Source organism: Gossypium arboreum, chromosome 12 (genome assembly GCF_025698485.1).
Source record: "Gossypium arboreum isolate Shixiya-1 chromosome 12, ASM2569848v2, whole genome shotgun sequence".
In the NCBI taxonomy this organism is placed as follows: domain Eukaryota; kingdom Viridiplantae; phylum Streptophyta; class Magnoliopsida; order Malvales; family Malvaceae; genus Gossypium; species Gossypium arboreum.
In genome coordinates this window covers 113,083,554-113,104,884 of record NC_069081.1, presented here as the reverse complement: position 1 = coordinate 113,104,884, position 21,331 = coordinate 113,083,554, and the positions used below count along the sequence as shown (strand labels likewise).

At 29.8% G+C, this 21,331-nt stretch overlaps 1 protein-coding gene across 1 annotated transcript; it reads left to right on the top strand.

Annotated features, from left to right (window-relative positions):
- The first annotated feature begins 11,124 nt into the window (after positions 1-11,124).
- Positions 11,125-16,576, top strand: LOC108476811 (probable transcription factor KAN2). Its single transcript, XM_017779151.2, has 7 exons — positions 11,125-12,150; positions 12,354-12,430; positions 13,223-13,268; positions 13,666-13,837; positions 14,903-14,960; positions 15,847-15,954; positions 16,074-16,576. Exons 1-7 carry the CDS (start codon positions 11,478-11,480, stop codon positions 16,086-16,088), a joined length of 1,149 nt encoding a protein of 382 aa, XP_017634640.1. The 5' UTR covers positions 11,125-11,477; the 3' UTR covers positions 16,089-16,576.
- The last annotated feature ends 4,755 nt before the right edge of the window (positions 16,577-21,331 follow it).

Here is a 21,331-nt window from a genome sequence, read left to right as displayed (position 1 = left end):
ATTTTCTTAGAATCATGGCCAAATCAATAGAATGTGTAAATGTTTAAGCTTTTTGTAATGGCTAAATTTGTTATTATACTAACTAAAATTATGTACAGTTAATGGAAAACATTAACTTGGCAATTAATTGTCTTTAATTGCTCACTTTTGAAATTGATAGGAGTTAAATTGTTTGGAAATTTTTTTAGAGAAGAACCAATTAGCTCAATATTGAAATTGAGAGGGCAAGAGAGGTGTTTTTACCATAGTTATATATATATATATATATATATATATATATAAAAGATGTGTAAAATTAGATGAGAAAGAGTAAGTGTAGGAGATGGATTAAAAATGAATAAATTAAAAGGAGTATGGTTGATTCAAAATAGAATCTAAAAATGGGCTCTAGCTGTTAATTAAGAACAAAATCTTGATGTGGAACAAGTGCTTTTTCCACATATCTAATCCAAAATAAATAAGCAACAATAAATTAATAAAGAGATAGAGCAAAGCCATCTGGCTAAGATTCTAAGCAATAGCTGATTATGATTTACCTTGCACCTTACGAAGTTGACTGCTATTTTACTACTCTTCATTAAAATCTTCTCATTTTGGTTAGGGAATGCAGGGGGGAACATATGCTAGTGGAGAACTCCACTTCCTTGAGTAAATTTTGGAACAAAATCTTCTAATATTAATTACACTAATTATTCTGTTAGCTTTTAGGTTTTTATCAAATAATTAAGCAATCCTGACCCATCTCCTTTGATAAGAATGTTTATGCAGGAGAATGAAGAATGTCACTTTGTCGGATGAATATTTGACCATAACATCACTTGCTTCTTGTTTGTGTGTGATTGTTTACATACTTCTCTAACCTGCTGCATTAATGCAGTTATATAAAGAGAATTCATACAAAAAGGATTTGCTACATTTGACCCTAACAAGTATGTGCTGCTGTTCTTACACCAGATATATGCTGTAATTGTTGATGCTCAATTTAGATTGTCTCCTCTTGTTATGTTGTTAATATCCCTGTGAATATAGGTTAGGTTGCTCTCATTAACCTCCTCTCATTATAAGACTGTGTCTTTACAGTAACATTCAGTCAATTCCTAAAATCATAACCTAACACCAATCTTTGCTTGACTTGTTTGCATATCTAATCTATCAACATTACATTACGTGAGTTGATTACAGCTAGAGTCTCCTAATATCAACAATCATCTCTATAATGTAATATAATTATCTTATTTTTCAAAAATATTAAAAATCAAATCAAGATTTATATGATATCTTAGTCAAAGAGGATTTGATTAATTTATAAACAGTGAATTAGATTATCAGTCTTTTTCTTTAAATTTCCTCAAATTATTTTCCTTTAAAAGTTTTAGGAAGCAGTAGGAAACATGTTGACCCTTTTGCCATTTTTCAGTGACAAATTTGTCCATAAAGTATAGATGTGTGTCTATATTTGTTTATATTTTTTTTGTCGGTATGATTAATTTTCACTCCCCTCCGGCCTCTATGATTAATCAAAACTATTCGTCAAGTCCCATTGGTCACAATCAAATTCATCACATTCTATGAATCATTAACTAGAGATCACGTGATCTTTACATTCGAATCCATAAGTCAATATTGGGCACAAAAACTTTTTCTTTTTAATTTTGAGTGATGGATTTTTAAAGCAAATCCCTTTGAAACTTGCTGCATATATTATATTGACTTTAGGAGAAACGATCAATTGATCCCACCTCAACAATTCAATCAATGGCCCATCCATAATTTCACCCATTGGGTTTGAAGATCTTGAGACATGTTGCAAATCAAGATGCATGCATGCATTCTTGCTGTGTTTTGAGCTTGAGAATGAATATCCAAGATAACACATATATGTTAAGTGTACATAGGTGTTAATTTCATCTTTTTAACTATTTAAACGGAATCATTCTCCAATATATATATGCCTAGTTAACATGTTAACAAGTGTTCTCAAGGCTTTGATTTGATGTGTTTGTTAGTAGTATATATAATGTTAGTAATTTCACTTTGTAAATTTTTCTCTGACTTGTACAAATAGAGTTAGGTGACTAGTCCACTAACTAAGTGGACTTATCAATTGAGTTTACTGGTTTTGGAATAATTATTTTATTTTTCACAATATTCAAAATAACATAGTTTTTCCTTAAAAGTTTTTAAGGTTTCTATAGAAACGTTTTATTGAAAAACATAAACATATGATTCATATATTAAGTTTTGATTTTATTTTACTTAATTTTTATTTTTGCACCATAAAATTTTCTAATTGTATTTTTAAGCTTATATATTATTTTGGCATGAAGATCTTATAGGTTCAAAAATTGATTTTAAAAAGACCACAACAGTAGAGATTGATGTTAGTAATGATAAGGCTCAAGGAGGTACCTCTATAGCTATTGATTCATTAATAAAAGGTTATGTTGTCCTTCAAGAAGATATGACACAAGCTTGTTATTGATGAGATGATTGAGGGTGATTCAATTGACGAGTAACAACCAAAGGTTGTTTTTGGTGTCAAGGAGTCTCTTGAAGGCACAGATGTAGCAATGGAATAAGAAGATCAAAATCCTAAAGATGAAACTAAAGAAGTAGTTACACTCTTAATTCTAATTCCATAAGCAACATTTGCAGGGGACATTATGCTAAGAGAGAGTTCTAATTTTGCATGCTTATTTTATTTTAGTTGTCATGTTAGAATGATTAAATTTGATGATCTTATTAGTGGTCTGATCATGATGTGGGTTTTCCTTATCACACAAAGATACGGTTTAATTATGTAGAGATTTATTTTAATCCTTGTCACCAAAAGATGTGGGATGATTTTATAAAAAAAAAATTATCTAAATTCTTTTCTTATCTTTAATGTATCTTAAAGGAATTCATTTAGTGAGATCTAGGTGGATCAAAATATATAGATTGAAATTTACTTAATAAGATAGGACTATGACTCATTGTTCAACCCTGGAAGAAATTGTTGGTGCACAACTTGTTTAGCAATTGAATTAATACTTGTCTATTTTTGTGCAGCTCCTTAAAAGGTTCCAATTTTGTGATTGATTAAAGAAAAAAATAGTCAAGCAAGTAAAGACAAGTTGAAGTGATCCTGTGTGAGTGTATTTTTTTTTTATTCGAGACTCACAATCAGGAAATTTATATGAAGGCGATCTATCTTTATTTTATTCCTTAAGAAGATCAATTGGATCGAAATTGTAAAAGTCAAATTGCAATCACACTAGCTTGATTAGTGAAGACCAAATACACCTATATCTCGAGATCATTTCATACTATTTTGAGATGAGTTTAGAATGCAAAAACCTGTTGATTAGAGAAACTTGTTTTACTTCAAAATTTTAAAATTAAATTATTGTTTTAATTAAAAAGGGTCCTAAAGATATATAATTGAATCTAAGTTGCCTAATCAATTAGCTGCTTTCTCTATATTATTTTTCTCATTTTTAGTTACTCTTTTAGTTGTAACTCATTTAAGAATCACTTTGATCCTCATACTTTAAAATGTAGTCAAAATATTTTTTAATAAAAAACCTTATTCGATTGTTATCTATTAATGTTATTGACATGACAACTTACGTGATAATCTGCATGTATTTTATTATTAACGTGGATCATGAATTTTTAAGCCTTTTAATTTTTATTAGCTTCTCTGAAAAATACAATTTAACTAAATTTTAAAAAAATGGATAAAAAGAAATAGATTTAATATTATAGGGTATAGAATGGAATGAGAAAAGGAAAGAGTTAGCATGGAAGATAGAAAAAGGAAAGAGTTAAAAAAATGGAGGTATTAATGTAAGATTCCTTCTCCTTGACCTCTCTAGTTATAGCCTTGGAAAACTAAGATGAAGATTAGTAAATAATAGGATTTTACTTTCCCTAACCAAGATAGATGCTTCCACACTTAGGAATCCCTTTACAAACAACTCCTCAAAACACGTATGTTTTTTACACTTTATTTCACATTCCCAAGGAATAGGTTGACATTCATCCCATTATTTTAATCCTCTCCTTAATGATTTTTGTATAATGCATCCATATTTGATGAATTTTTTTGCTACAGAAAACAAAATTGTCAGTCTTCTATTTCTGTTCTCGGTGTCGGTAGCTACATCATATTATTAAAAAACACACACATACATATAAAATGTGTGTTTAGTACATTGTTTCCAATGCTGTCGGGAACCCTAGGTTAAAATATTTTGTATCTTTAACATCATTTTTTTTTCTCTTTTTTATTTTACATGGGAGAAATATAATTATGAATCTGCTTGATCCAACGATGGGATAGGAGGAGCCAGTTGGGGTGACATTATTATTTCTCAATTTTCAATGGATAAGAATTTTAAGATGGAAATGTCTTTTTCAATGGAAATCAGTCCCACCTATGGTATCTTGTTGATCTCAAGGTAGGATTTATTGGCATTTTAATTAATGAGAATGGCTTGAAACAAGGAGATGCCCCATATTGAAATTAAATGAACAAGAGTAAACACCACAATCCAATGCCTCAATATTTTATTTTATTCTAATTTCAAATCCATATAAATAGCCCTTCTTCACCAAACGTTTTTCTAGTGGAAACATTTTATGTATATTTAGGGTTTTAATTAAATAAAATAATATTTGAAAAGTTCTATTTATATGAAGTGTGGTATCGTCTAGAGTTTAATTCCTAGAGCATTTTATGGTCAACTATTTACTTCTTTGAAGAGTATATCTGGGGAGTGAATTAATCATTGCTATCTACGATTAATATCCAGTTATGAAAAAATTTAATAAATCTTAAACTAAAAATAAAAAGAAAGAAGAACAACCCTTCTTTGTGGCCAAGCTCCATTAATCCACCATGAGGTTTGGTATATATGATGACCGAAAGTTAAAAGATTCAAGGATGATAATAAAGTTTTTGTATAGTACAACATTTTTAGATTTAACTAAGATTAATAAATAATTTACATGGGAATCTACAAAGTTTTGAAGTAAAAACATGAAGACCCCAAAGAGTAAGTTGGATCGATAGACTCAAGTTTTGTCGTAGGATTTAATGACAACATAATGGCATGAGTAAGATATACTCAAATTGTTGAAGAAACTAAAAAGGGTGTTTTGACAGTCTCGTGAATGTCTTTGTTGTTGATTGAATGTTTTTTTACTGTCTCTAATCAAATGAATCCGAGTGGATAGGGTCCGTAGCGACCCAAAGCTTACATGTCTAGTTTCAAATTAATAATTACCTTTAACTATATTTTTCTTAGAGTAAATTACGATTACCATAAATACATTTAAATAACTATTACAAATATAAATTTGAAAAAAAATGGCAAGAATCATAGTATGATATTGGTTTCATTATGTGTCCTTGTATTTAAATTTATTAAAACTTAATCATTGTATTTTATAAAATTAAGAATTTAGTTCAATTGTTAATAAATGCATGAACTTAAACAACATAATTTTGCTAATATGTTATGTATAAATTGTTGAAGTACTCGTTTTACTTGTTTCTTACATATAAATGGTTGTCTTGCTAATTTTCATGTAAACTAATAAATGGTAAGGTTTGACAATATTACTTAATTAAACTAATTTCTCGTGAAGTCCAAGAATCAAATTTGAACAAAATAAAGTAGAGTGACTAGCTTTTTCAAATTTTGTAAAATAAAGAGTTGAAATTATATTATTCATGTACCCCTTGATATTAAGTCATGGGTAAAATATACATTTCGGTACTTAAACTTAGCTTTGGGGTTCAAATTGATACTCTCTTTTTTTTTCCAATTAGGTACTTAAACTTGACTTCTTAATTTAAAATGGTACCAAAACTTGGTTTTTTAGTTTAAATTATGCTTTATTATTTGAATCAATTTGAACCAGAAAACCAAACTTAAGTACCAATTTGTAAACTACGGTACCTAATTTAACAAAAAAAAAAAAAAGAAATCTTAAATACATACATTGAGATCAAATTCAAACGCGAAAAAATATATTTATCTTTAAAGTGATTGACAGATTAATATAATTATAAAGATTTCAAAACAAAGTAAAAGGTTAAAAGGCAACTTTATGTGAAATTGGGAAGAAGCTAAACCTAATTAATGTCATTCAAGTTTGTAAAACATTGTGTGGATTGACTAATTGAGAGAGAAAAGCAGGTAATTTACCGACAAAAAGAAGACCCAACTTGTGCCCCATACCCTCAAATCAATCCCTCCTTCACTATCATTTTATATATCCTCTCTTCTTTTCTGCTTCATTCAACTTGCACTCTTAATTTCCTTCATTATTATTTTTCTTGTCACCCTGACGTAATCTTTTATTATATTATATGCATTATAGAGATTTCAGGTATAATAATTTCATTGAGCTTGTTAGGCCCAGCAGTATCTGTTCATTACATACTTGGACATTTAGCATTTGTCTTACGTTTTTCAAAACACTTTTAACACAGTTGTATAGATATATATATAAAAAAAAGTTAAATAAGTTTTATAAAAAATTAATTCTTTTAATAATGGCTGATTGAGTCTTAATTCGATTAACACGAGTATTTTATTAATGCAGGAGAACGTTAGTTTGAGTGCGTTGAAACATATTATTCTCCTATTTATGAGTTGGAGAGAGATTATAAATAGTTTTAAATATTATGTCACAAAAAACACATGTAATCATAATTTATAATGAAATTATATGTATTTTGAAGTTCAAACACTGACATGATTTCACTCTTTTCTATACTATTGTCCCATCCTACTATATTTAAGTGTTTTATTGTTAATGTACACTCAATGATGAATACCTTAATTTAGTTTGTACCTATTAATTCAACTTAATAAAAAATTAATAATAAGAATGGTAGTAATTGAATGAATATTAAACTTGAAGCATGTTGGGCAACTGTGCCTTTGAATGTTGCAGGGAATACATTTTTCATTAAATAACCACATGGCATTTGGGGCATCATACATTCAAATTTCGAAGCACATCAAACCTGACACATACAAAATCATGCACATGCATAAATTAAATCACCATTATTATCCCAACTTCTAAGCCCATTCCAAAGGTTTGGAAAATAACTTTGTTAATTATTTAGTACTTTTATTTATGAAAAATTATTTAATATATATTAATAGAAGTTTTAAATTTTATAAACAGGGTTAGAAATTGAGAGATGTCTTATAAAAATATAATAAAATATTTAAAAATTACATATCAAATTATTAAACATGTATATAGAATAAAAAATACACTGCACTGAATATTCGCCCTTTATTTATTTAATTATTTGCTGGTGTAAATGGCGGGTAATATATATTTATTACTGAAACTCAACTATTTACAATATTAATCTAAGATTTACAGTTTCATGGATGAAAGAAGTGAAAAGCGCAAGTGAAGGGAGTTTTCATTAAAAAGTAAGGCATCATTAATGGTCTCAATGGGATATCAAAAATCCAATGTTTTAACAATTTAAGCAATTTGGAAAACCCTATCAACACTCAACCTCTCTACTCAACATGTCCTTTCTTTTTCACTTCAATTTTAAAATTCAATAATTAAATATTTAATTAAAATAAATTTCACAAATTCACATAAAACTAAACTCTAACTTAAGATCTCAAAGTTCATAAAATTTCAATTTTATCATTGAACCAAAGCATCAACTACATTTAAAGGTTGTTCTTAAATATTTATTTCGATAAACTATACTTGTCAGTTGGTAACATTTTGATTATAGCCATAATAATTTATTTGGCCTTCTAATATTATTAAAAAAAATTATTTTCGCCTTAAACTTGCAATATTTATCAAACCACCTAAAATTGATGGAAAAATTAACGTCGACATGGCATCTATGTGGGCTATGATTAATTAATTTTAAAATTTTAAAAAATAGTTTAAAATTTAAAAGTATAAAATTATAAATATATATATATCTTTTAATACTTTTATTTTTAAAATTTTAATTAATCACTAAAGTGACATACACATGAACTGCTATGTAGATATTACGTCGATAAAATTAACAAACTTTAATTTTTTTCCTTTATTTTGAGATGATTTGATAAATAATACAAATTTAAAATTAAATAAAAGACGAGAATAACTATTTTGATAAAATTGAAAGTCAGATAATTATTATACATAAATAAAGGAATTGAATCTTTTATCATTGCTTTTAATAGAATGTAGATATGGTATTGCCACATCATCTATTAGACAACTTGTGACTTTGTCATGTAATCTAGCATTATACATTTAGTAAATTATATTTTAAAAATAATTAGTTTAATAAGCCAACTTATTCGGTACTACTAATCTGGATGACCAAAAAACAATTTCATAGACATTTGATTTACCCTTTAATTAAAATTGATTAAAAACTTAGAAGAAACTGGGCACATGAAAAGACCAATAATCCAAATATGTCGTTGTAAATGATTTATATTATGTGTAAAAAGGACTTGTCCTTTGAAAATTATTTAATCCACTTACTAACCATTTTGTCCATAGAACATTTGGGCAGCGACCGGTGCCTCGGTTGCCCACGTATGAAATGATATCTTTACCCCCATAAATCACCCAATTTCGTCTTATGTTGGGCGGGACTAACTTGACTTTTTAGAACGTGCTCCACTCCCTCAAATAGTAAGATCCCATATCAACGTAGTGAGTTTGGCACTGCTTCCAATTGTACTACTCAGTGCATACTATTTTAGTTGAAAATTAGAACCCACTTTTTTTTTTTTTTTTCACATCTAAAAATTTTTAATTTGTACAGATAGTATTGTCTCATTCTATTTAATTCTGATCACATTGTTGTAATATTGTATACGGTAGATGCATGAATAATATTATAAATAAAAATTATTAATTTATTTACTATTTATAGTAAGAAAGATTTAATATATTATTCGTTATTTGAGTTTGACATTTTTATATGTATATATTCTTACAACTTCTATTTTATATGTTTAGCCTAAGATAAATTTATTGTTTAATGTATGTGATGATTTATTTTATTTGTTTGTTTATAAAAATTATTTATTTTAAAATTTATTTAATTTTAGTTATTTAATATTTAAGAATCTTATTTATATATGTTAAATATATTTAAAAATATCGATAAATTCAATATAGACGAGATTATATAATAATATAGTTAATGGAAGAGAAAATGAAAGAGAAATTTCATACATATAGAAAGCAAAATTGTGGGAATTGGTTGGAATCTGCGTACTGGATTTGGAGAAGAGTGTATAAATTAATGTTTATGTTTACAAGGAAATATGTATATAGTGTATTCATAAAATTATTTAAAACGTATAGTATTTTGATATTAATTTTAACATCTACTACCAATATAATCCGTCCAATTTAATTATTAAAATTGAAATATCATAAAACTTTTGGGTTTTAAGTACTCAAATTTGAGTTTTATTATGCCTAATTTTGTCTCCATTTTTATTGTATGTTGTTGTCATATATGACCTTTTTTCAATTTTATTTTGTGAGATTATATTTTTTAATCGATTGTACTTGTATTTCTAATTGTTAAAATATTCTTCAAGTCTTTATATTCTTCATATATTTTGAATTTAGTCTTTGTATTTTTCAGATCTCAAAATTCAAGTCTAACAGTTAACATCATTATAATTCTTCTATTAATTCAATAGTATGACATATTAAAATAAATAAATTTCAACGGTATTAACAATTGAATTTGTATTTTAAATCGAGAAGTAAAATAACTAAATTTTTAAAATAAAAATAAGAAAACGAAATTCCAAATATACAAAGAGCATGAAAACCTAGAACATATTTTAACCATTTGTAATTATATTGTACTTGTGATTGTACATTATTTGTACTTGTAAACTTACCTTTAAATTTTGTCTAAATTTAATCTAGATGGATTGTATTAAAGAACTATTAATTCAATATACTTAAATTTTGGACTACTTTGAAAATATTTAGAAAGAAACAGATAGGTTCTTGTATTTTAAAGATACTTAAAAACTTTTAATTCATAGAATGAAACTAATGGGAAAAAAGTTTGTTTATATTTTCAATTTAGGAATCAGCCAACTAGTTTAGAGGATAAATTATTTTATGGATTTTTTTACCATATTATTTATAGTCTTTTTTTTTATTTATTTGATGATATTTCAGTAAATTTTTCATATCATTGAATCATAGTTTTGGTAATTTTTTTTACCTTGAACTCTGAACCTTGAACTCCGGCCTTAACTTTAAGCTCTGAATCTCAAACACTCCAAACTATAAACCCTAAACATCGAACACAAACCATAAACCTTGAACCATAAATCCAAACCTCAAAATCTAAATCTTGAATGTAGAGTTTGAGGTTTAAGATTCTAGAATCGGGCTTGAGTTAAAAATTACTAATATTATATACTAATGATATGAAAAAATTATTAAATTATTATTAAATAATTAAAATAAATAATAAATGATATGATAAGAAAGATCCATAAAATAATCTATGGACTTGGAGGGAAGGTGTTAGCATATGAATTATTGAGTTGGTGGGCAAATTAAGAGGTTAGAGTAATATAGTAATATATAAAAAGGAATTTTAAGTATTGAGGGTGTTGCAATTTAGCAGCTGTTTAATAAAAATTGGAGTGGAATTGAAATAGATATACAAGGAAAAGTAGTAGTGTAGTTTTGTCCCTCCTGCACCATTGGTAATTGTAGTATATGAATATAAAATATAAAATATAGGCTTACTTTTGCTTATGAAAAAAAGGAAGGAAAAGATAGAAAAGAAGAAAGGAAAAAAGAAGGAAAAGAGTAGCAGTAAAAAGGAATCAATCAAAGTCCCTCAAAACGTATTTACTACTTTTTCTCTTTAATTTGTTTGTTGTTTTCCTTTCTCACCCTAAATAACCTTTTAACATCACATCCACAAAAGCAAGAAAGAAAGATGTAGAGAAATACTAGGAGTAGGCCTCTTTTCTCTTCTCTTTCTTTTAAGTATTATTTTCTTTGAAAATTTTATTAAAATTGGTGTAATGTATGTATGGTAAACCCCCCCCCCCTCCTCTCATCAAGTGTCATTTTCAACAACCATTCACTTCATACTTCATACCTTGTCATTTCTTCTCTATCTTTCTATCTCCAATCCCTGCAACTACCCTCCCTCCCCCCCTTTTCCTTCTACACCATTGATCACCACACCCAATCTGAAGAATCCCCAAGGATTTTTCACCTGAATCTATTTTACTTCAAACCCTTTTTTTTCTCTCTCTCTCTCTTTTCTAGGATATATCTCCCAATTAACACCTCTCTTCAACTTCATAGATATATAAAGGAAAGACCTAATACTTATTGTTGAACCACAAACAGTGGGAAAGAGTAGGAGGAGTGACTAGGAGTGTGGAAGTGATTGTTTGGGCGTTAAGAAAGAAAAGATGGAGCTATTCCCAGATTTATCCTTGCAGATCAGCCCTCCAAACCCCAAACCTACATCCTCATGTAGGACAAGGGAGGAAGACATGGATTTGGGATTCTGGAAGAGACCTCTGGACTCAAGGAACTCCATATCTTCAATGGCTAAACCTGATAACTGCATCGACCTATCTTTGTCCAATCCTAGGATTTCAGAGTCCAACTCCAACCACCTTCAACTCCTCCACAACGGCACCGCCAATTGCAATGGTAACCTTTTCCACGCCTATAACCAAAACCACTTCCCCTACCATCACAAGCATCTCCAACATCCCCTACTGTATCAGCACCAGCAGCAGCGGCAACAACAACAACAACAAGAGCTGGGGCAAGAGCTTGGCTTCTTGCGACCCATAAGGGGAATTCCCGTCTACCAAAACCCTCCTCCTCCGCCTTTTCCATTTGCTCAACAACCTTTGGATTCATCTTTAGCTTCCTCTCCTTCTTCTTTGGCTAGTAATACTATTAATGCCAGCAGCACAAGCTTGAGCCACTTTCAGTCTCAAGGGTTGATGAGATCGAGATTCATGTCAAGGTTTCCAGCCAAACGAAGCATGAGAGCTCCAAGGATGCGGTGGACGACTACACTCCATGCTCGCTTTGTTCATGCTGTTGAGTTATTGGGTGGTCACGAAAGTATGTTTTATTTATCCTTCTTTTCTTCTTCTACTATTCACTTTTCAGCCCTTCTTTTCTTTCACCATTGCTTCGTTTGATTTTCAAGCATCTTTGGGGGAAAAAGGAAGGGTATTATTTTAATTGAGTTATGAGTTATATTAACTATTATAGTCCTCCCATTTTATATTTATTCTGTATTCTTCTTCTTGTGGGGGTTTTAGGAGCTACACCCAAGTCAGTTCTTGAGCTAATGGATGTCAAAGATCTTACCTTAGCACATGTTAAATCCCATCTACAGGTAAAATAACTTTGTCATCCTTGTTTGCCGTATAATCTCACCAGGGTTTCATCTACTTGCAGGCTTTCCATCTAACCTATAATCTTCAAATATTTACTTTTAAGCTATCTGCAACTTTGGCTTTCTCCTTTTCTTACTATAACTTCTTCCTCAACCCCAGTTCCATTACTATTCCCTTTTTTCTCTTTTAAAAAAACTATTTTTTCTCGAAATACTGAAAGAAAGAGAGAGAGAAAAAAAAAGCTAAATATAAACAAATTCAAGTACAACAGCACAATCATTTCTCAATGATATCTTCCTCACATAAATTTCTTGTAAATCTCTTCCTTAAGCATGGTTAAACCCTCCTGTTTAACATTTCTCGTCTTCAAAGATGTTGAACCGATCAGGATTTTTCTTTTTTCAGTTTGAAGCCATTTTTTTATCAATGTAAAATTAAACTTCTTTTTTGGTCAGAGTGTAACATTAAACTTCATATAATATAAAAAAGAATTTTAAGCCTTTGGGAGAGAAGTGAGAACCCCCCACCAGTCCCGTCCTCGTTATATATACATATATCCCATTTCTTTTTTACAGCAAGTACTTGCATGCACTGTGTTACACATAGAGAACCGTTTATAATTGGTCTACTTTCTGATTTTTACTTTATTTATCCTTTTTTTATAAATAACCTACAAAAAGGGATAAAAATGATGGTGATCAAGTTTTATTTTATTACCCTACTCTTCAGCTACCCTAACGCATTAATCTTATTTACTCCTAGTTAATTATCCCTTTTTTCCCTACTTGCAGATGTATCGAACTGTGAAGACCACAGACAGAGCAGCTGCATCTTCTGGTAAGTATGCAATGTTACTTCATCATGCTGAATTTTATATAACCAATAAGCATTATCCAAGGCAATCTATGCTAATGCATCAGCGAACCCACCATTTCCTCTCGCAATACACGTTGTAATTGCACTTGGCCTCTTGCTTCCATCATGCCATCAATCTTTGAGAAACCATACAGTTCCATTTTAGGCACAAGTGGATTGCTATTTTTGGGCTTGGTTCAATGACCAAACCATTGACACTGAAACACTTCCCAAGTAGTTTTAATAGCTACCAATATTCAGCAGCTTTTGAGTCCGTTGTTCCCAATGGTCTCGAGAACAGTGCTAAAGCTGGTCCCTTTTTCTTTCCATAAATTTGGGTTTTAAATAAAACTTAATTTTGTTTAATTAATTTAAACAGGACAATCAGATGCATTTGAGAATGGATCATCTGGGGATACTTCTGAAGATTTGATGATGGACATTCAAAACCCAAGGAGATCTGAGGTGTCAGTTCAGCAGGGAAGATCATCATCATCATCAAATGCCTATCAAGACAAGGAGTACCATGGCCTTTGGAGCAATTCATCAAGGTTAGTATCTCCTCTCTACCCTCCTTCCTAATATACAGTATTTCACACTTCACTTAATGTAGTTCAAGCTTAGTTTAGTTTATATCATCTTGTTTCCGTTTCTGCGGTCGTTTTGTATTGCATTAATATCTCGTATATAGGGTTAAAAACATATATAAGTTAATCGTACAGTAAGACAAGATTGTTTTGTTTTGATTTGTCCGTTTGTTTGACAAAAACAGACAAACAGCTTATCTATTTTCAAGGGATCTTTTGTTTCTCTAGTTGATGAATTAAGAAATGTAATAAAATCAAAATAAAAAGAAGCCATTAATATTCTTCCTCTCCACTATCACATGCATGCAAATACAACAAACATAGTTACATTGCATGCAAGAAATCACAAAAAGAAGAAGTGACTTGGGTACTTTGTTCTGTCTGTCGAGTTTTGGACTACCATAAAAGGCTGAAACTCCGTGATAGAGAGTAATTTACGGCAAGGATCTCGAAAAAAATGCATTTGTTACACTTATTATAATAGTGATGCAACTACTACTACTACAAATTGTTGTTTTGGTGTGGGTAACGGTAAAAAGGAAAGCACCCACTCCCCTCTATAACATTCCAAGACTTGAGAATCCTGAAAGACAAATCCATCCTAAAAACATGAAGATATCTCTCTCCTTTGGATTTTGTGGGCTCATATATAGGGCTAATAAATGGGGCCTACAAATGGAAAACTTAGTGTCAAAGCTAAACTCTAAGATGGCCCCATTAGTGGAAATCTTGTTGGTATTAAAGCTATAGAATTATATTTATAAACATGCACTTTGAACCTTATTTGTGTGTGGTGTGTTGTGTGTGGTTATGGGCAATGGGCAATCACATGGGTTCTTCACTTTTATTTCAATCAGCATAAAATAAAAATGTAAAGTGTGAGCAAGTATACTACTATTAACATAACATAAACAAAGACAGTAAAAGATAACTTTCTTTTCTCACTTTGCTTTTTCTTCTTCATTGTTTCCTTTCCCACTGATAGGAAATATTCTCTCATTGTCTCTTTATTTATTTATTTTTAAACAGGGAAGCTTGGTTGCATGGGAAACCCAAGGACTCTGCTGGAAACGTACCATCTCTCCAGGTACTAATTTCAAACCCTTTCTTTCTTAATAACCTTTGGTTTCCAACTTTTTTCCCCATTCTGATGCAAATTTATATTTATAGCAATGAACCAAATAATTTAAACCCCCCAAGAAAAAAGGTGTAGTAAGAAAGAGGCATAATAGTAGTAGTAAGTAGTAACTTTTTTTTTTGCTCTTCTTTCTTCATTGAGCCATGCACAATTTCAACATGCTATGGTTTTCAAATGTTGAACCCATTTTTCTAATATCCAGATATTTACGAAGTCTAGTAGGTGGGGCTATTTAGTAATTTTGGCAGAAAAAGAAAAGAGAAAAGGTGCTTTAATTATGTCTAAAAAAGCTCTTCCCTATTCTCTAAGGAATCCTTTCTCCATGCATCACCAATCTCTCACTGCACTTGTATTTTACCTCAAAACCTAATCCCTTGACCCATGCATCAACCTCATTGGGTTTCACATTTAAACATTCATGGTTTATGGTTATGGATCAGTGAGTATGGTTAAAAGATGGATAATATGCAGCAGAACAGTCATAAAATATAACGTTAAAGACTGATAACAATAATGGAGATAGAGTCTTGGGAGTAGCACACAGAAGAGGGACTGTAGCAGGCTTTCAAAATTTTGTACCCTATACCTCTAAAGCTTTCCTTTTTAAATTTCTTTTTCCCTAAAAATAAATATATGTATATATATTCCCGAGTCAAAGTGTCCTTTGATTATCCCATTACCTCAGTTCCTCAAACACAGTTGCCTTGTGGCGACTGCTCAATGAATGCTCATACATATATAGTATTAGGCTAGCTACTACTTTATTGCTTTTTCTTTGTCTTGTTTTCATGATTTTCATCTTTATTTTATTTCATTTTGTTTTGTATTGTTGCAGAAGGATATGGATCCAAAGTGCTTAAGCCATGAGAGAGTATCAGATGGAAGCTCATCAAGCCTATCAGGGACAAGCCCTAAGAAGCCTAATTTGGAATTTACCTTGGGGGTACTGCCACATTGATATAAAAGAAATATCTATATAACCAAAAAAAAAGAATATTTTTTTTACATCTTTGTGTGTGTACTACTACTCATTTTGAAATGATTATAATCTCTGATCTGAAGAGGGAAGTGAAGTAGCTGGTGAAAGAGAATCAGGTACCCTTTCAGAAAAAATTATATATTCAGAGGAAAAGAAAAAGAAAGCTAAAGAAAGTGAAGGAGACAAGAAAGACAGAAAGCGACAAAGGAAGAGAATGGGAGTGGTTAAAAAAAATTAACCCCAAAAACCAAAAGCAAACAAAAGAAAGAAAAAAAGCACACGTCCTTCCTATCAAGCTGCTGCTGCAACTGTGCCTGTCTGTGACTGTGAGAGATCCAAATCATCAACACATTATGTTACTAAGTAAATATAATCAATCTAATTGATTTTGTATGTTTAGCACTTTGAGACAGAGGGAGGATGATCATGATGATGAAGAAAAGGAAATTGAGAGAAAAGTGAGTGAGTGAGTGAGTGAGTGACCCTTTAACTATCTTTTGAAGCTATGAAGTGATCCTTGGTAATTGTAATGGAGCACTTTACATTCTATAAAATATTTTTTTTAGATTTTTTTTTTTTGAGTAAAGGGTTTTTCAATTATTCTCCATTTTCTTAATTCCTAGGCATTGTCACATGCTTTACACTTTCTGAGGAAAAATAAAAAGAATACTAAAAAGCTTTGAAGAACATGAGCTAGGAAATATGTATATAAAGGTATAATTATTACACTAAAATTAATTTGGGTAAAATACAAAAAGAAAGAGTGTTTAAAAAGTAAAAGCTTTCAATTCCCTTTCTCAAAAAAATCACATATCCATCAAAGGTTATAAAAAGTACTAGTCAAAAGCAAAAGGTTAAAAAAAGAAACTTAGTAAAGAAATCAATTTTTATACAACGTGATATGAATGATGAACCCCTCTTAAATTTAGTCTTTGTAAGCTTCCATATGATCTCCATGAAGAATGGAAAATATTATGGGTTGTTTCTTTTTGTACATGTGTGTGTGTGTGATTTTCTAATTAACAACTTAAAATTTACTCTGTTAGGGTTATTTAATTTTTATGTAAAAATTTGAAGGATTGTTATGCAAAAAATAAGGAATCTAAAAGCCGAAAATATTGAAATCAAGAGGGTGTGAAGAACCCCACAACACAACTTTAAACACAAAAATCAAACAGAATGATTGAAGAAAAAAAAGTAGTAAATATAGAGAAGGATAGGGAGTTTTAATTAAGACCACCACAACAACAACATATAGTCTTGTGCACAGATAAAGATTCCTACCAAAAATATTTGTTTTGTAGTCAGATGTTTCCTTCTATAAACACAAAATTTTATGCCTTTGGCTTACATAGATAGCTTGTATAATTTTCGATTTGAATTTGCATTTGCATGGCTCAAGTTATGATTACCAGGTAGCACAAAAATGGGTCCAATATATATTTGTTGTTTGGTCACAATCGTGGATCAAGGACCCCAAATTCCAAACATCCGAAATGACTAAAGTACCCCTAATCTTTCTTTATTAAGCTAATTTTGTGGGGAGGAATTAAGGGTTTCTCTTTTTTGGAAAACAAAACAAAAGAAGACAAAATCGATGCGCCCCACCCCACATCAATTGGTCCACAAATGATGCTATTAATCTTTTAATCTCCTTCAACATTTGGCAATCCCTAAAACAAGTAAAGCCTTGCACAAGATACATGGTTGAATAATAAAAATATGTATGGTCCAATAGGAACCATTACTCCTTACTAAAACCATAAAGAAGTACGTGACGAAGAGGAAAGCTTTGCTACGTGACGGTTCACAGACAGAAGCAAAATTACTGATTCACACATTATAAATAAGTAATTCTTATGATTCTAACTCATTACTTAGGTTTGGATGTAACTTTAGCCATAAACTTTTAGGCTTTTGTGAGATAACTTGCATACTCTCTATTAGAAGGCAATGGGTTAAAATTCATAAAACCTTTGGGGGAAATGGATTTCTCTCTCTCTCTCTCTCTCTCTCTCTCTCTCTCTCTCTTTTTGAGTTGCTTTGATTAGGTTACTTGAAGACTTTAAGCATTAGCACATATGGGAGAAGATAAAGTGATTAGATGAAAAGAAAGAAAAAGGAAATAAAATAAAATAAAAGAAAGGGGTGGGGAAGAGGGTGTTGGTGTTAAAATCCACGAGAATAAAAGAAGGAATAACTTTTCCTTTATTTTCCTTTATTTTGTTTTTCAACTTTTATTTGCTTTGCTGAGGTCTTACACAAAGGGAGGTTTGGCTTAAAGCTTACAGGCCCCATTGTCACACGAGACACTTATTTTATTGGGAATTGAAATAAGTGATGTGCATGTATTTTATTTTTAATAAGGATTAAGAAGAAATATACATATACATATATATACCACCGAAAGCCATATACATGTGAGGAAGATATTAATGGAGCAGAAGGATCAAAGTAAGTATTAAATGCAGGCTAGAAAACCGATAAATTAAAATCAAACTGAGCAAGAAGAAAGTGATATAATGGGATTTAGCTTTAACCAGACAACCCATAAGAATCAAATAAAGTTATGGCCAAAAAAATCAAAGCAATACTAAAAAGCTATTAGGAATTTCATCAATTTTCAACCGTGCAACCTATAAAACATCATTTCATGCATTTTCTTACCAACAAAATGTAAACCCAATTCATCGTATCAATCCTTATACTTTTTGGGTTTTTGAAAAAAAATTTTAAAGAATTTAATTAAGGTTTAATTATTTAAAATTAAGGATCCATATGATATATCAATTTTCAAAGTATTATTTATTTTAGAATCGATACATTACATTCCTCTGATGAAAGTTATTGTCCATATCTCATGATAAAAATGTTAGTATTGTGTATAATATTAATCATGAAAATGCATCTATAAAAATTTTACCCACCAACCAAATCAGATGTAACCTAACCTTTGCGTCCATATAACACTTTCCTACCACCTTCTGAAATCGTATATCAACACTATAATTAAACATATATGTGACTATTTATCTTCTAATGTTATTGCTATGTAAAAAAGAAATCCTACACAATTGGATCAAGTTGAATGCTGGAGATGTATGTTTATAGATCGTACAATGTTTTTATATGGATCGTAATTAGGATTCCCCAGCATTTTCTAATTCAAACTTAACTTCAAAGTCATCTACTTAATCATTACTACTAAATTTGTTAGTTAAAATTTACAATCTACCTTAAACAAGTAATCATTCATCTACTTAATCATTACTACTAAATTTGTTAGTTAAAATTTACAATCTACCTTAAACAAGTAATCATTCTTACCAACCCTCACTAAAGTACGTGTTGGGATTTTTTCTTTTTAAGGGTACGAGATGTTTGGTGTTCTGTAATCATGTGGGTTTCAATTGAATTGGATCAAACATTTTAACTAATGAAAAAATTCTTGTTATTTATCGATAATACTCAAATTTAAATGATATTTTGACCAAATAAATATGGGATTTTGAGAAATAAATTCGGACAAAGGAACAATGATTTGATATTTTGATCAAAGTAAAAAAAAAAAACAAAAAACAAAAAATCAAAACAAAAGGAAAAAAGTGGGTTTTTTTTTGTGTGTGTGCATGCAGGCCAATACCTGCGTAGCATGGAATTTAGCTTTATCTTTTGCTTTTGCATGGACAAGTGAATATTTGGTGGGAAATTATTTTTACTTAAAAATAAGAAATTTGTCGGTCTTTCTTTTTCAAAGTCATATGGGACAATATATAAACCAGAGAAATGGACCCCTCACTCACTCACTCACCATAGGCGCGTGAAGGGTAGTGGCGGGGAGTTTTCAAACTTTTGAAGTGGACAGTACAGAATGAAACGAAGAAAGAGCCGGCTGTCTTCATTAGAAACATGATGATTGTGGTGCCGCCACGTTGCCGTTTTATTACACTCCTCCCTGCATGGTAGCTTTTTAGCAATTATTGCCTTCATCATTACACCTCTCCCCCTCTTTCTTTTATTTCTTCAATCTTTTCGTTTCTTTATTTTAAATGGAAATTATGGTGAGTTAAATTACTATTACTTTTTTGTGCAAGGTCCAGGGAAGGAAGCTTGACTTTTGCCTCTTTACTCTTTCACAATCCCTATTCTTGGCTTCACCCACATGCCACTCACTTCATTTTAATTTAACCCATATTCTTTCAATATTTACATTTTTATTAATTTCACCATTAATTCTTTTAAATTTTTTTAATTAAAACATTATTTTTCTATCAATGTTAATGTGGTTATCTGCATGATAGTCTAGGATGATATTAGTTCAATTCAATCAGATTTTTTAAACTCTTTAACTGTCCGTTATAATTCAATTCAGTTCAAGATCTTAGGGTTTTTCATATTAAATTTTAGTTTTAGAATTTTATATTTATCAATATTAAAATGAACTTTGTTTTATAGCTTTTGAATATTATTTAATTTCAAAAAAATTATAAATTTCTAAAATACAATAATTTTTCAACAACTTTTAAAATATTTTCACTATTTTTAAATATAAAATATTTATTTTTATACCATAAAAATATAAAATTAATTATAAACTAAATAAAAAATAGGTTTTGTTTTGGCTTTGAATAATTGAGGTTTTTAAACTAACATTCCATAAATCGTACAAACACATCAATTCAAGTTGGTTTTTGATTTTTCGATTTTTCTTGTTTAGCCTTTTGACAATTCACGTGCACTCCATGTTTTCATGGTACTATTTGTCGTATATGCCAACAAATAATTTTAAAATTATAAAAAAATCAAAAAAATATAAAAAGTTAATAAAAAGTACATGAAACACATTTGAATTGTCAAGTGGACTATCTTGTTTAAAATTTTAATATTTTAGTCCGTATTTTCGTTAAAAAATCAATTTAACTCTTTTACAAAATATTGATTACCAAATTTAACTTTTTAAAAAATTGAGAGTTAAATTTAACTCGAAACTAACAAAATAGGTAAACATCATTGCTAAATTTTACATTGGCTACAAAATTACATGTGTGCCAAATATATTTATTAGCAATATGTTTTATTACAGGCAATATTTATTTAGTCGGTGCGTTATTTTATGAATTGGGGAAGGGAGTTGCATTCAATTTCTTCAAAAGTTTTATTTCTAGGTATAATAATTTATTTGAATCTTTAATTTTTTTTAAATTCATTTTAGTTTTTATTTAATTTTTTACTTCATTTATTTCTTAAATTTGAATTGTTTGTCAAATCACTTCAAAATAAACGAAAAAATTTCTTAAATTTTACTGATGTGACATAGACGTGAATTGCCACATGTATGCTA

Bases quoted from the DNA above. Each gene is read 5' to 3' on its own strand.
- LOC108476811 (XM_017779151.2), top strand. From the start codon at position 11,478: ATGGAGCTATTCCCAGATTTATCCTTGCAGATCAGCCCTCCAAACCCC. The intron at 12,151-12,353 runs GTATGTTTTATT...TGGGGGTTTTAG, and splicing joins GTTATTGGGTGGTCACGAAA to GAGCTACACCCAAGTCAGTT. The intron at 13,269-13,665 runs GTAAGTATGCAA...TAATTTAAACAG, and splicing joins CAGAGCAGCTGCATCTTCTG to GACAATCAGATGCATTTGAG.